This window comes from Periophthalmus magnuspinnatus, chromosome 23, assembly GCF_009829125.3.
Source record: "Periophthalmus magnuspinnatus isolate fPerMag1 chromosome 23, fPerMag1.2.pri, whole genome shotgun sequence".
Taxonomy (NCBI): Eukaryota; Metazoa; Chordata; class Actinopteri; order Gobiiformes; family Gobiidae; genus Periophthalmus; species Periophthalmus magnuspinnatus.
In genome coordinates this window covers 17117891-17133151 of record NC_047148.1, presented here as the reverse complement: position 1 = coordinate 17133151, position 15261 = coordinate 17117891, and the positions used below count along the sequence as shown (strand labels likewise).

Genomic DNA, 15261 nt, shown 5'->3' with positions numbered 1-15261 from the left:
GGAAGTCTCTGTCTCTCGGGATGTTTCTTTTGTTTTCATTGATTTTAAACCAAACATGGCGACCATTGAGCCAGAGGCGGGCATCGGATCTGGAGCAAGTGGCGAGGTTGCAGATGGGTATGTCTTATTCATATGCCACTGTTTAATGTTTCCCCTGTACTAATGAAATATAATAAGTTATAATCCTTCTTTGTGTTTACACGTGGTACTAGTATGCAACAGTACAAGCTACTAATAGCGCTGCTACTATAACTGGCAATGCTATTAGCCAGTTTTCTCTTATTTGAAAGTACATTCTCGGTTGAAGATTTATGCATATTACACCCTTTAACCATTTGGATAATGTTGGTTTTATTCATTTTCTCTTTCAGTGATGCAACATTCAGAGAAATGCCTGCCAGTATGGACAATGAATCCTCCAATGGCAAGGAAGGAATGGTAACAAATTATACCTTAAATCAACAACACCCCTGTCAGTAGCACTATATTTCTTGTACGACACAGATATTTCTAATTTGATTGGTTGGTGGTGGTGGTGAACCCTAGGACACGGCTGGTGAAGGCTCTGAGGCGGCAGACACTGTTACTGGGTCTGGAGATGAGGAGAGTGGCAGACAGCTGGGCGAAGTGGAGCTCCAGTGTGCCCTGTGCATGAAGTGGTTCACTGCAGATACATTTGGCATCGACACCGCGTATGCTGAATAAAAACCAACCTAGCAAACGATAAAGTTTCAGGATATGCTTATGCTATGTTCTCTCTCTTTTCAGGACTTGTCTTCCCTTTATGACTAATTATGTCTTCCATTGCAATGCATGTCACCATAGTGGCAACACATACTTCTTAAGAAAACAAGCAAGTATGTGCATTTAAAATATATATATATTAAAATAAATAAATAAATATATATATATATATATATATATATATATATATATATATATATATATATATATATATATATATATATATATATATATATATATATATATATATATATATATATAAATATATAAATAATTACCAATTAAATAACTGTTCTATCAACATTTCCTTTTTGTCCTGTCCCAGATTTAAAGGAAATGTGCCTCACGGCGCTGGCTAACCTCACCTGGCGTTCCAGGACACAGGATGAACACCCAAAGACGATGTTCTCCAAGGACAAGGTTCTAAGGAGTCTATTCATTTATTTCACACATTACTAATAATCATTAAGTTTGCATCAATACCCTTGTTGTGTTAAAATGTCAAAAATATTTTGTATCATAAGCAAATAACTTTTTTATGTTACAATTGTGCTTGTGTTTATTTGGGAGATTGAATAGCCGACATTGATATTATGGGCTCTTAGAACCTTAGTTCTTCTATCATTAATTATTATTTTGTGGTCATTAACTTTGTATTATTATTACTTTTTTAAGGATATCATACCTTTCATTGATAAATACTGGGAGTGTATGACAACTCGCCAGAGGCCTGGAAAACTAACATGGCCCAACAACATTGTGAAGACAATGGTAACGTTATTGATAACTTTGCTAATATTGTTTAGGCAAATACCACTGACAATATCTTGAAAGAATGTTTTTGTGTTTTCTGTTGAATAAGTCAGTAGATAGTGTGTGATGTGTCTTTTTCATTTAGAGCAAAGAGCGAGATGTTTTCCTTGTAAAAGAACACCCTGACCCTGGCAGCAAAGACACAGAAGAAGAGTACCCCAAATTTGGCCTTTTGGATCAGGTATTGTCTCACAGTATTTTACAATGTGCTTCGATACATATCACTTGTCGATGATCAATTATTGTTTTCCTTCAGGATCTTGGAAACATTGGTCCTTCATATGATACACAGAAACAGACCACAGCACCTCCCACCACTGCCGGACTTAATGGTAAATTAATCTTGAAAATGATTAAAGGTAGGGTATGTAGGATTTTATTCAATATTTTTTTTATATTTTTCTATGCTTGTTAGATATGAAGTAAGCCTGTTCAAATCAAATATTGAGTTTACTGATAACAATCTCAGTAGAGTCACATGGGGCATGGCCTGTACATATAGTGAGTGTCCTCAATATGCAGGTTAAAACACTGGCAACCCAGGTTCGGGTGGAAATGTATTTCTTAAAACCAGTTAAATTGCAGTCTACATACCCTACCTTTAAACTAAACTACAGTTGAAGGCAACGCAGAATAAACAAAATCATACTGCTCATGTTCCAAGTGTCGAACATGGTGACAATGGTCATTTTGTGCATTGTGTTCCAGGTGGATCTACTTTCTCAGGTGAATATATAGTACCCTGAGCTACTTAATGTCTGTGTGTTGTAATCCTCTGGATAGAAGTTGACCCTGATGTTTGATCAAGATCTGTAATTAAATTGAAAACCAAAATTTTAATCAATTCACATGATCAATTGTCATCTTTTGGGCAACTTCATCTGTGTGTATTCATAATTTCCTTGTCTTCTCTTTGCCTCTGTTACCCTTTCCTGAAAAGGTTCCTACTCTTTCCCTGTCTTTGGCTTGCTGCTAATGGGCTTTCTAATTCCTTCAGCTGTGCTCCACTAAAATTCTATGTCAAAGGTTCTGTGAGAACAGGGTGTTTTAAAGATAAATCAAATAAATTGAACACTGCTCACATATTGTGTAATAAATCAAATATGTTAACACATTCCTAGTTCTGGAATATAGATTATAGAAAAATGCACTGAGTTATTTATAAGATTGCTTGCTGTGTGAAATTTAAGTACAAGTGACAATAGTCATTCAGTCATTGTTGGGAGTAAAGCTGATTAACTGGGCTGCTGCAGCTTAAGTCTTTGTCTGTATCGTAGTTTTCTAGAAAGTTTCTCTAATGCCTGTGTTTTTTTCTTTTTTGTTCTTTTTTTTTTCTTTTTTTTGTAGGTGCATTAGCTGCAGGTCCTGGAAAAGGACGGGGAGCCAAACGCAAACAACAGCAGCAACAAGAAGGGACTGCTGCAGGAGCAACTAAGCGGACCAGAAGGTAGGAACACACACACTTATGAAATAAGTCTCTAAAGTTAAATAATCAAATTTTTCTGTTTTGTGTTTGCATCGTACAGTGACCCTTTGTTTTCAGCCCAGCGTCTCCCACCTCACGGTTATCCTCTGGAGCACCCCTTTAATAAGGATGGCTATCGGTACATCCTTGCTGAGCCAGACCCACATGCTCCTGATCCTGAAAAATTGGAGCTTGACTGCTGGGCTGGGAAACCTATACCGGGTGATCTCTACAGGGCATGTCTCTATGAGAGGGTGCTGTTAGCTTTGCACGATAGAGGTACCTGATAAGTTCTTTGGATAAATAATGCAATATTACTGCACATGTTTGGTATTAATGGCAGATTTTTGTTTCAGCACCGCAGCTGAAGATCTCTGATGACCGGCTCACTGTGACTGGGGAGAAGGGCTATTCAATGGTGCGAGCTTCTCATGGAGTGCGAAAAGGGGCTTGGTTCTTTGAGGTTACTGTTGATGACATGCCTCCAGAGACTGCTGCGAGGCTAGGGTGGTCACAGCCTCTTGGTAGGTGGAGCTTCATACAACTCAATAATGCTAACATGTTAGCCTAAATGTTGCTACATAAAGTGTATTGATTATTTAAGTGATGCAATCCTTTGAATTTTATATTGCCTAACCTTTTTATATTTCTCCTGCTTAGGTAACTTGCAGGCACCTTTAGGATATGATAAGTTCAGCTATTCATGGCGTAGCAAGAAGGGCACCCGCTTTCACCAGTCTATAGGAAAGCACTATTCCTCAGGATATGGCCAAGGAGACACTCTGGGTTTCTACATTGAGCTGCCAGATGAAACTGAAACTGCAAAAGCTCTTCCTGACACGTACAAGGACAAGGTAAGCTTCAAACCAGTGTACAAAATGCATAATAAATAGCACAGCTTTAGTGCTGTTTTTTTTCTTTTTTTTTTTTAAGGCACTAATCAAGTTCAAAAGTTACTTGTATTTTGAAGAAAAAGACTATGTGGATAAAGCAGAAAAAAACCTCAAGGCAACAAGCCCCAGTAAGGTAAGATGAAATGACAATCTATGTTGCAGTCAAAGGTTAATTGTTAATGTACTAACTTGTATGTCTGGTTCAGATGATATTTTACAAAAATGGGGCTAGTCAAGGAGTGGCATTTGAAAACCTATTTGAAGGAATCTACTATCCAGCCATTTCACTCTACAAGAGCTGCACGGTTGGTAGATTCCTGCTACATACATGGTGTATATGTTCTGGTCATTTTGGAATTTCTTAATATCTTACTTAAAATATATTTTGTAGGTCTCTGTAAATTTTGGGCCTCACTTCAAACACCCTCCCAAAGATCTTAAGTACCAGCCGGTGAGATTTGAATTTCAGTGTTTTAGCAGTCCATGACTTCATTTACATGTTCTGAGCCTCTGATTTACTGTTTTAGATGAGTGACATGGGCTGGGGAGCTGTGATAGAGCACACTCTAGCTGATATGTTGTACCATGTGGAGACGGATGTAGACGGCAGGCGTAGTCCACCCTGGGAAGGATGATCAGTTTCCTTAAAACAAAGTCCTTAGGATAATTCCACCATGACAACAATCTTTTTTTTTTTTAGCAGTTTTCCATTGCCATGTACAAAACAGAGCTATATGCTGTGCTGCGACCATTTTTGGCATAATGCATCATAATGCATAAAATATTGTATTGTAATGTGTAGTCCACTTTCATTTAATAATTTGGCACATTCTCAGTTTTGTGCGTGTTTTGTTTTTTTGTTTTTTTTACTATTAATACAAGTTTGTTTTTATTGTTTGCTCTGATCAATAAAATTGTATGTCTTGTCAAGCTCAATAGTTCCTGAACTGTAACAGTATTTTCATTTATGTCTAACAGCACTACTTTAAAATATTGCAACTTTTTAAAGGTAATATATAGATTGCCTGGCCAAAAAAAAAGGTCACACGTTGTAATATTTCCTTGGACTGCCTTTAGCTTTGACTACAGCACGCATTCGCTGTGACATTGTTTCGATAAGCTTCTGCTATGTCATAAGATTTATTTCCATCCAGTTTTGCATAAATTTTTCACCAAGATATTGCATTGATGATGGTCGAGTCTGACCACTGCACAAAGCCTTCTCCAGCACATCCCAAAGATTCTCAATGGGGTTAAGGTCTGGACTCTGTGGTGGCCAATCCATGTGTGAACATGATGTCTCATGCTCCGGAACCACTCTTTTACAATTTGAGCCTGATGAATCCTGGCATTGTCATCTTGGAAAATGCCCGTGCCATCAGGCAAGAAAAAAAATCCACTGATGGAATAACCTGGTCATTCAGTATATTCAGGTGTCAGCTGACCTCATTCTTTGAGCACAGACTGTTGCTGAACCTAGACCTCCAATGCCAACTGCAGCAACCCCAACCTATTTGCTTAGTTAAATCCAGTTGGTGACTTTTTTTTTGGCCATACAGTGTATGTGACAGTACTAGACATTTACATTTTTAATATTTTGTTTGTTTGTTTTTTCAACCTAGAAAGCAGAATGAGTAGCTCGCAAACTCACTTTGCAGTAAACCCAAACATTTAACTGTCAGAAATAAATTAAAGCCCAGTAGTTTTTTGTATCAAAATATATTTACATTGAAACATTCAAAAAATAAGCACAATTTACAATATATTCTACATTTACATTACATATACTACATTATCTTGAATACCACTGATGACACTTAAGGTTGGCTTTCTGATGGTGAACAGTTCATAGGTCATAGGTCATAGTTCAGTGTCTGGTCCTGAATCCTTGATTACTTTATATTCTTCTGGTGAGTCTGGGCGCTGGTGCTAATTTGAAAAAAAAAAAAAAAAAAAGCAAAAGTGTATCTGGAGATTCTAATGAAACTGAAATGGTGTCAATATATTATTTTGGCCTTACACGTCTGCGAAAGATGCGACGCAGTAGACTGCGTTTAGGGCTGTTAGGCACCTGGGAACACACCAGGTCTGGAGAACGAGTGCCCATTGGACCAAAACTATTTAGCTCCTTAAAACATCCAGTCTCTATCATCTAAGAGAGAAGGCAGACTTAAATTAATTCTTTCTTAGAAACACCACACGGAAGTGTAATAAGTGTACCTCATTTTGCCACATTCTGGAAACTCGACCTGTGCAGAACTTCGAGTAAAATTCCCCATCTGTCTCGTTCAGAACCACTCCTTTTACAGTAGAAAACTCTTCAATGTCCTGTACATCACTGCAGTACACCAGCTTGGGCTGTTAAATGCAGTTTAGCAAATCATAAAATAAGCAAAACATTGCTATAATATGTGTCATGTATAGTCTCTCCTAGATGAATAGAACATTTATACATGATACTTACATCTGGTTTAAAAGGTGGATCTACCGACCCAGCCTCCAGCATCCTGAAATTAATTGTTTTAAAAAAAGGGTGGGCTTTAACTTCACTTCCCCCTGAGCCTCGGCATCCCAGTCGCTTCATTGGGTCTTTGGCCAACAGCTAGATAATAGTGAAATTTTAAAATACTAGAGAGAATTTAAATTTGCTAAGTTGTAGTTTTAATTCTGATTTTTACCGACGAACACAGATCCTTGATTTCCTTACTGAACATTTTAGTATATTCTTCCTTTTCATTCTGAATCCTCCTCTCCATCTCAGGGGGCTTGGGGTGCTCTCCTCTACTCCTCAAAGGGGGCTTTCCAGCAGTCATTTCATAAATCAAACATCCAAGACCCCACCAGTCAGCACTCACCCCATAAGGCTCATGTCCAATCACCTCAGGAGCTGCAAATGATGTTTTCATTTGTATTATGTTATTAACGTTGTACTTTCTATGAAACACAGAGTGCAAACTCACCCATGTAGCCTATAGTTCCCACCCGACCATGAGCTAGTTTCCCATCAGGCAAACGCACAGCAAGCCCCAAGTCAGAAATCCGAATATGACCTGGGTGTAAATAACAATGTTAAAAAATGTTGCTGAATTTTCCTTTTCCTTACCCACTTTCTATTCAAACTATTTTAACTGTTCTAAAAGTTATAATTTATTATTAGGTCAGGTTTCAAAGCACATAGTTAGACGGGACAAGTGCATAATTTTCTCAAAATAGAACCACCACACCTACTTCCTCAAAAGTTCTTAGTTGCTATGTCACAATACCATCATTACTTCCTCAAGCAAAAAATAATATAGGTGATTTCATCAAGTAAACGAGCCACATTCTGCTCCACAAATATAAATTACTTATTTTTCATCACCAATAAATCAGTCTTAACTCCTTGGTCATTTCCACCTTTATTAATAAGTTACACTTTCAGTAAAATAATACAATTAATCTGTACTAACCATACTCATCCAGGAGAATATTTTCTGGTTTGAGATCTCTAGAAATAAAGGAGTATTTTAATCAGCTATTATCCGTGTAATACATCAATTGCTAATTAAAACGTTCACTGACCGGTAGATTATTGACATCTGGTGTAGATGTGTTAACCCACAGCATACCTCTGCAGCGTAGAAGCACACCCTCTCTCTCTCTAGGCCCGGTGTACCAATGTTATAAATATGAAATCTCAGGTCACCTCCGCTCATCATTGTCAGAACCATACAAAGGGCGTGCTTGGTTTCATAGGCATATGCTAAATTTACCTTAACAATGGGCACATGTTAGGACAACTGTATGTAACTTTGCAAAGAGCCTTAAGTTAACTGTCTTACCACAAACCGGCTGTCCACAGCTTCAAGAATTTCTTTCTCATTTAGGGCCATAGCTTCTCCTCTCCGTTTCTTCACATGAGTCTTGTCAAGTTTTTTGCAGGCATACATCATTCCTGAGGATCGCACTTGACAAGCCCACACCTACAAAAGAAAACATAATAACATTTTAATTTCCCTTGTGTCGCAGCTAGTCATTAGGGCATTTACAAAAGTTCAGATGGTACGCATTCAATCAAGTGCTTATAAAATCAGTGACTGTGTGTACATAGACTGACCTCTCCAAACCCTCCTTTTCCCAGAAGTCTATATTGTCTGAAACAATGCTTTGTTACAGGCTGCCTTAAGGAAACATAGAGCCATAGGTAAAGTATAATGGGAGCGTTTTGCCAAAACAAATATTAGTTGAGTAAATGTACAAAAGGTTCATCAAAAAAACAACAACTTTTGTTCTAATAATGTAAATTTACAGGCACAGCTGACTCACCTCTCAAGGGCTTTCCATTGTAAAAAACGGTCAAAAAACATGCTCTTTTGATACTGCACGAATGGTTTCCCAGAAAGATATAAATCTAGATCTCTGAAAAATGCAGACAAGTTTGACATTAGACTCAAGTGTTTAAGTATAAGGACATATAGAATTACATCGTTATAAATCACTGGTGATTTCTCATCTGACAGAGTGCATTTTCCTAGTTCAGAGAATTTAAATAACAAACTGGAGACTGTTTACTATACATCCTCTCCTCATCAGATTGAAAGATTTTTGTTAATCTTCCAGTCTTAGAGATGAAAGATGTAATGTATGTAATACCAACAGCTAACCAACATGAGGGTTACTAAATCAAAGAAGAGAATGATTTACATCAATGATAACTGTGTGAACTATATTACTGTATATACACACACACATTCATAAGGACAACACCTACTTTTTGCATCCACGAAAAACATCTGCACCGGGGTCCAGCTCCAGAGTTTGCATGCAGGCCTGCGTATGACTTTGCACTATGGGCAGATACTGACCAGACTGAGGGCAAAAATGAGCCATTCATAAATGACTTATAAATGTGTAAAAGATGTGTGTTTTTTCTTCTTACCTGACTCATAAGAAATCTTTGAATAATGTTTACACCAAGAACTTTTCTTTCAGCATCTGATTTGGTCTCAAAATCTTCCTAGAGCAGAGAGAAAAAGTGTGACCCTTTTAGTTAGCATGTACAATTAGTATATGAAGTATATGTGTGTGTGTATATATATATATATATATATATATATATATATATATATATATATATATATATATATATATATATATATATATATATATATATATATATATATATATATATATATATATATATATATATATATATATATATATATATATATATATATATATATATATACACACACACACACACACACACACACACACACACACACACATAATATATGTCTCTCTTTCTTACCATCTCTTATGCTCTTAGACACACATTTGATGACTGGCATGTAATGTGTGTATGCTGTTATCTATCTGTGTGATTCTAGCTCAGTGTGTTGTCACATGTGAAGGGCATTGTGGGTAAATACCAGTGCATCTTGGAACAAGGTGTAGTTCTGCAGATCAGGTCGACTCTGGCAGAAGAGCTGGAAAAGCTTCTTACCAATTGGCTGCCGAACACATATACTGTAATAGTCTCGTTCTGACAGAGAAAAGCTAGATATGAGACATGACCTTAGAAGACCTGCACACTAAAATCACAGACAAAGACTTAACAAACCAATGGTCTTGGCCATGTCCATGCACTGACTGATGTGGGGGAACCGCAACATTTCTTTCCATTTCCAGCTCCTACCTTTGTTTCCTCCACCTGAGCAAAGCAATTTACTTTTAAACAAAACATGACCTAATAAAGACACCTGTTCATTTTTTTTTCAACGTGCGTGAGTTCTGTTGTTTGTGACAGGTATGCAGCACTACCATGAGCTAAATATAGCACACAGAATACGTCAGCAAATCCTGTAGGACTGCATTATTCTACAACTTACTTTCAGACTTAAAAGGACTAGCAATCTCCTTAACACTTGTTTAACACTTTTTTTTTTTTATTACAAAGATTGTTTGAGTTAGGTCAGATAAATCATGTTCTTCATATTTTAAACCTCACCACAATTTTAAGTAAATAGGAACTTCAAGTTAAGCCTGATACAGCAGTGTTACTACACACACAACAAAAGAATTTAATGCACAGCAGTATGATGGTTATGGCTCTGTACCATCATGCATAAAAAACAAACCAAATGTAACACTGAGGAGCATTTAAATCTTAATTTCAACAACTGAACATTAAAAAAAAAAAAAAAAAAATCATTTTTACCTTCCCTGGCTCTCACAAGCACGCTGTTTGCGACCATGCTTTCAATCTCCATATGAATTTGGGCTAAGGTCCTTCTAAAAACTCAAAACATCTCTGTGGTATACCAGGCACAAGTGCTGCACTGGGCTGACTGAATGAATGGAGATACAGGTCATTGCACTTTCTTGTTTGACACCTTACCTCAGGACACACCCTCACCTCACAGCAGACATGGGACAAGCACTTCTGTACCGTCTATAAATATATTTTTCTAGCGCCTCTTTATCATCCCCAATCATTGTTGCAGTTGGACAGAAACTAATGCATAATAACAGATCTACTGGGTTGATCAGGTCAGTGGTGAATAAACTGTGCATATGAAAACTACAGTATTTAAGACAGGCAGGTTATTTACTTACATTAATATTATGTGGGTCCTATAAGTTAGATCTTTTTGGTAAACTGAACTTTAGCCGAGGGTTAAGGCTGACACCTTGTGGACACATTTATCTATGAATAAACATAGTTTAACTAGTTAATTAATAAGTTGGCAAGTAAAATGCAAAATACACTATAAATGTTAATATCTTCTACTTCAGTTTGGTATTGTATGTTTTTAGATCAAAATATAAAATATTTGTTTTCTTTATACAAACCAGAGCAAGATAAATAAGTCATTATACACAGGTCTCACACAGAGAGTGAAATAAAAGCTTTTAAGGCTAGGCTGCAGAATAAGTTTACTTTAAAATTACAGATGCTCTATGTAACATTTCTGGCAAAGGGTGCTGCTTGTCTCCACGGTGATGTCATTGTGTTGCCTGGAATGTTCCGTAGTATCACATTTACTAATCTAAACTTGCATTTATTCAATTACATGCATTTTTTTAATTTATTTTTTTATATCAAAGACACACTGAAAAACCTACATTCTTACTGTGAGCGAGGTTACCTCTCCACAGATCTGACCTGTAAATTTGCTTAGTGTGGAAAGATACATCCTTGTCTCCATAGAGAATAAATTTAAGATCATAGTGTGGAACATTCCAGGCAAAGCAGTTCCATGGAGACAAGCAGGTGGTGTACCCTTCACTAGAAAAGTCACACAGTGTACCTTTAAATCTGACTTAAGGACTAACTGAAGAACTAAGGAAGAGAGTGAGAGGGAAGGAGGGTGGGTTCTGGAGAAGAGCAGTCGTGTGATTGGACTAAAAGTTATCCACACTTCAAACTCCGCCCTTGCTCCCAGATGTTCGTAATCAGAAACACCAGGCTGTAATCAGGGCAGTTTCTTGTAATGTCACCATCTACAAGTAGTTGCACCGGTTACTGGAGGCAGCACTCACTCAGTTGTGTATGTTTTTGAGAAGAAAGCTGAAAATGTACCTATACTTTGCACTATTGCCAAACATTGACTTGGAACAGAACAAAACACACAATACACAAACAATACAGAGTAAAGTAGCAAAAAACTGGATTTAATATTTATTTGCACTTTAATCCTCAGTATAGGCTACCTCCTAATCAGACATGGTTTATTGTTTAATGAGGAGGAGGAGCAACCCTTAGTAGTATTTAACTTATTTAGACAACTCAAAATTACACAACCTGTTAACATCTTTACTCCTATTTGCCACTGGGTCAAGAACAGGAAGAAACTTCAAAGTATCTCAAGCATGTGATACTGTGACAAACTTCCTATAAAAACTGGGTCCAGGGTCTTTATTTTGTTTAGTTTTTTTGAAAAGTAAGAATCAGCGTTTTAACAGGAAGACATGTGAAGAGCTAGCTGTGTAGTGTGTGATGGTGTAGGAGGACAAGTCACGCAATAACATTTAAAACATTGAGGAAGCAAGATTTCACAGCTCAGTCAGATGAGGCGCTGCGGTGGGCTGCAGCTCAGTGGACGTCTACCCCTCGAGTGCGTACTCAATGGTCATGTGTGGGCCAAATAAGAGAGGGTTCCTTCATCTTCCAAATCCACCAAATCCACTAATGAAGCAGGGCATAAATATCATTTGAGGTCTCAGTGTGTGATTCCTTAGAGCTAGGTTAGTCTGCATTTTATGGTCTAAACTGACTCCTGACGGAAACTCTCACAAAAGCGTGTCTGTGTAAATTAAGACATTTCACTAGTTATTATAATTTATTGATTGTGTAGATGACAGTCATGTAGTTATTAACCTACAGAGCGATAAGCAGTACACAAAAGTATACTTATATACTATATGCTCATACTACTTACAGTGGAGATGGTCTTAACTGCATGTATTTATGACAAATTATGCATAATTCATAAAATAATTGGACAAAGGCAAGGTAAAGTTTTCCTTTGATCTTTTGGTTTAACACCCATTTTCTATCATCTCAAAAGTTTAATGTATGAGCTGACTTTGCACAGACGTAATACTGCCCCCCAAAAAAACTAAACAAAACCAACCCTTGTGAGAATGGAGGACTGTTGCCATAGCGATCAATAATTTAAAAGAAAATATTATATCTTTTGAATGGGGAAAAAGTCCTGAAAATGTGGCATATAGCAGCAAGCAGAAACCTGTGAATAGACAGAGTTTAATTCACAGTACTATCACAATGTACTGTTCATATCCATGGGTCCATATAAATGTGTAAGTCATTGCTCTTGTCTTAAACCGTCTCCAGCCTCTCCATTAGACAACTCTTCCTCTAACAACACACATGCAATTTATCTGAAAGTATAACCAAGACCAGCTTGTCAAGAAGATGAATATAATCCGAATAAAAACATTTGTTGGTCGTGTAAAAAGATCTATTCTAGGCCTATTACTACTGAATTTTACAATGCAAAATTGATCAACACACTAAAATATTAAGCCGTTACACTAACATGTAAAAACCTAATAACCAATTAAGAGTTTGATTTTCTCTTACTTGGGAAAGACAAGTCTAGTAGCAAGTGACAGTTTGCCTGGTTTTGCCTAAAGGATAATTCCTCATTTGAAACACATATTAGCTGTGATTGGGTTGTCCACACCCAACAGCAGACAAGAATATCTCTTTGATTTCTTTAAATGAGATTTTTATGCTTTTTCTAAAGTAAAAGTAAAAAAAAACAAACTTGGATGTTGTTTCCAAACAGGCTAGACAGGTTTTTATAGCCCAGTCCATAGACCTGTGCCTACATTTTGACTAAAATAAACCATAGCAACCCATAGAGTTATCCTGCAATCAGGCTGTCCTATAAATTCAATGTACTATTGCCTACATACAGCGAGTATATTAAAACTGTAATCCTTAGGCCACTATAGGAGCTCTAAAATATTACACATAGGCCTACAGTAAATTTATGCACAGGGTTCATCATCTGACTATGACTGCATGACCGTGTTAAATTGAAATGGTTTTAAGATAAAGTGAACACGGGGAGGATTCACACTGGCCCCACTGTGTTTCTGATTAGGGGTATCAGGGCCCCAGGGGCGTGGTCTGCACCTTATAATCCAGCCATCACGCCCCTCCATAGTCTGTCTCCTACTCTGCAGCCAAGAGCACATCATTTTTAGACAAGAAACGAGCACTTTTGACACTTACTGGGCCATCATGGCAATCAACAAATCAAAAGTAGCTGTTGGATTTTTGGTGGCGGGGATTCTCACTGTTGTCTTTGGAGCAGTGCTGTTAATTGTGGGCCCAGCAGTGATGAATGACCAAATCATTAAGGTAAGATTTATAATGTAGTTTATGTATAATGTCATGTAATAAGAATTTTTGGTTAATATGAGGATTTTTTTCATCAACTTTTTTGTCCTTTAAAATCCAGATAGGCTAAGCGACTTAGGTCAACGCATGCATTTAATAATTTCCCTAAATGTCACAGTTGTACCTTGGCACAATAGTTCAACTGTCTGTAGCTCAATGTTTCAATCAAAGTCGAATAATCCGGGGATGGTGGGCTATGGCTGTGGAACTACATTACCCAGAGTCCTTTGCACGAAACAGGAGGCGTGGCTGTGGGATAATAAAACCAGGTCAAACACAAAAACATGCAACCTACAGCCGAAGTAGACAATAAAATGCAACATTGCGGCTCTTTTTGCTGAGACAGAGCGCGAGGGCAGAGCGCGTGCAGGGTCCAGGGGTCTGAGGGCGAACGGGACGAACCGACTGATCCTACTGACAACAAGCTACAACACAGCATGGCAATTAATAAGTCCAAAGTAGCTGTGGGATTCATAGTGGCAGGTGGTCTTGCGGTGTTTTTCGGGGTGGTGCTGTCTTTTGTGGGACCACTTATTATTGATGATCAGATAGTGAAGGTAAGAGGTGTGCTGCTTTAGTTTTAAGTAATGGGTCTTTAGTCATAATAGCCTATCTGTGACACTCTAGGACATGAGCTGCTTGCATAATTTTATCTGCTTTGATAAGGAAGCTTTAACTTAGATAACTGTAAAATCTGATTTCAGTGTTTATTTACATTTATTTGGAGTATTACAGTTTATTGTTTATGGTAAAGTGAGTAATACTAATGTAACTTAAATTTAAATATGAAGAGTAAATGTATAGGATCTGTTGCATACATTTTAATAAATAAGCATCTTATTAATTGTTTTGTTTTGCAGAACACTGTGATTGATCCAAACAATGAAATGACTTACACTATGTGGAAGGACATTCCTGTGCCTTTCTTTATGTCTGTCTACTTTTTCAATGTGCTTAATCCTAAAGAAATATTAAAAGGAGAAAAACCAATGTTGGAACAGCGTGGACCATATGTGTACAGGTAAAAGTATTCTAGATCAATAATGAAACACTTTTTGTCCTTCTTGTTCACTCCACTCTATAAAACGATATTTAGTCTATTGGACTTCCTGGAACATCCTGTGCTTTGTTGACCACTCTTATTCCCCCTTTTTCTGAGGCATAGTGGGGTGCCTTTTAGGTCCTGTTATGTAAGTGTACCATATGTTATGTGGAGAACTAAAGAGTGAGGGGAGTGAATGAGCTCTATCATACTTTTTCTCGCGTTGATGTTTAGCATTTGGCTTCCAAAAACGGTTACTCCTTCACAACACTTCTTATATAACCAAGAAAGAAGCAAGAGAGAAAATCTGAATTATTTAAAATGCAGTTTGTTTAAAAATGACCTCACAATGTTTATTTAGTATTTTAACACAGTTTTAAATGTTTTT

At 37.2% G+C, this 15261-nt stretch overlaps 3 protein-coding genes across 10 annotated transcripts in view; 2 read left to right on the top strand and 1 right to left on the bottom strand.

Annotated features, from left to right (window-relative positions):
• Nucleotides 1-4860, top strand: ash2l (ash2 like, histone lysine methyltransferase complex subunit). Of its 2 annotated transcripts, XM_033989937.2 has the most exons (17): nucleotides 1-117; nucleotides 372-438; nucleotides 547-692; nucleotides 769-857; nucleotides 1070-1164; nucleotides 1420-1515; nucleotides 1643-1738; nucleotides 1814-1889; nucleotides 2266-2283; nucleotides 2905-3004; nucleotides 3084-3301; nucleotides 3379-3546; nucleotides 3683-3876; nucleotides 3956-4048; nucleotides 4122-4220; nucleotides 4307-4366; nucleotides 4443-4860. In XM_033989937.2, exons 1-17 carry the CDS (start codon nucleotides 56-58, stop codon nucleotides 4548-4550), a joined length of 1785 nt encoding a protein of 594 aa, XP_033845828.2. In that variant the 5' UTR covers nucleotides 1-55; the 3' UTR covers nucleotides 4551-4860. The 2 variants fall into 2 exon arrangements, with proteins under 2 accessions (XP_033845828.2, XP_033845829.2); XM_033989938.2 differs by lacking the exon at nucleotides 2266-2283 and having other exon boundaries at nucleotides 4443-4856.
• An 885-nt stretch (nucleotides 4861-5745) lies between these two features.
• LOC117391712 (G protein-coupled receptor kinase 5-like) lies at nucleotides 5746-10233 on the bottom strand. 3 transcript variants are annotated; one of them, XM_033989605.2, is made up of 16 exons: nucleotides 10115-10233; nucleotides 9518-9607; nucleotides 9327-9439; nucleotides 8834-8911; nucleotides 8666-8763; nucleotides 8221-8313; nucleotides 8012-8075; nucleotides 7737-7877; nucleotides 7477-7667; nucleotides 7365-7402; nucleotides 6876-6965; nucleotides 6594-6802; nucleotides 6380-6517; nucleotides 6136-6273; nucleotides 5936-6067; nucleotides 5746-5844 (listed from the first exon to the last, which is right to left on the bottom strand). In XM_033989605.2, the coding sequence occupies exons 1-16, from the start codon at nucleotides 10164-10166 to the stop codon at nucleotides 5776-5778; spliced, it is 1734 nt and encodes a 577-aa protein (XP_033845496.1). In that variant the 5' UTR covers nucleotides 10167-10233; the 3' UTR covers nucleotides 5746-5775. The 3 variants fall into 3 exon arrangements, with proteins under 3 accessions (XP_033845496.1, XP_055087578.1, XP_055087579.1); XM_055231603.1 differs by lacking the exons at nucleotides 9327-9439; nucleotides 9518-9607; nucleotides 10115-10233 and adding an exon at nucleotides 9206-9241; XM_055231604.1 differs by lacking the exons at nucleotides 8666-8763; nucleotides 8834-8911; nucleotides 9327-9439; nucleotides 9518-9607; nucleotides 10115-10233 and having other exon boundaries at nucleotides 8012-8071; nucleotides 8221-8244.
• A 3422-nt stretch (nucleotides 10234-13655) lies between these two features.
• The window catches only part of scarb1 (scavenger receptor class B, member 1), a 6451-nt gene continuing 4845 nt past the window's right edge, over nucleotides 13656-15261 (top strand). For 2 of the 5 annotated variants that reach the window (XM_055231753.1, XM_055231752.1), the window contains exons 1-2: nucleotides 13656-13792; nucleotides 14692-14852. In XM_055231753.1, the coding sequence (XP_055087728.1) occupies nucleotides 13673-13792; nucleotides 14692-14852 (281 nt within the window). In that variant the 5' untranslated portion in view covers nucleotides 13656-13672. Of the gene's footprint in view, nucleotides 13793-14067; nucleotides 14389-14691; nucleotides 14853-15261 lie in introns of those variants that run through there. The other 3 variants (XM_033989603.2, XM_033989602.2, XM_033989604.2) reach the window with 2 other exon arrangements.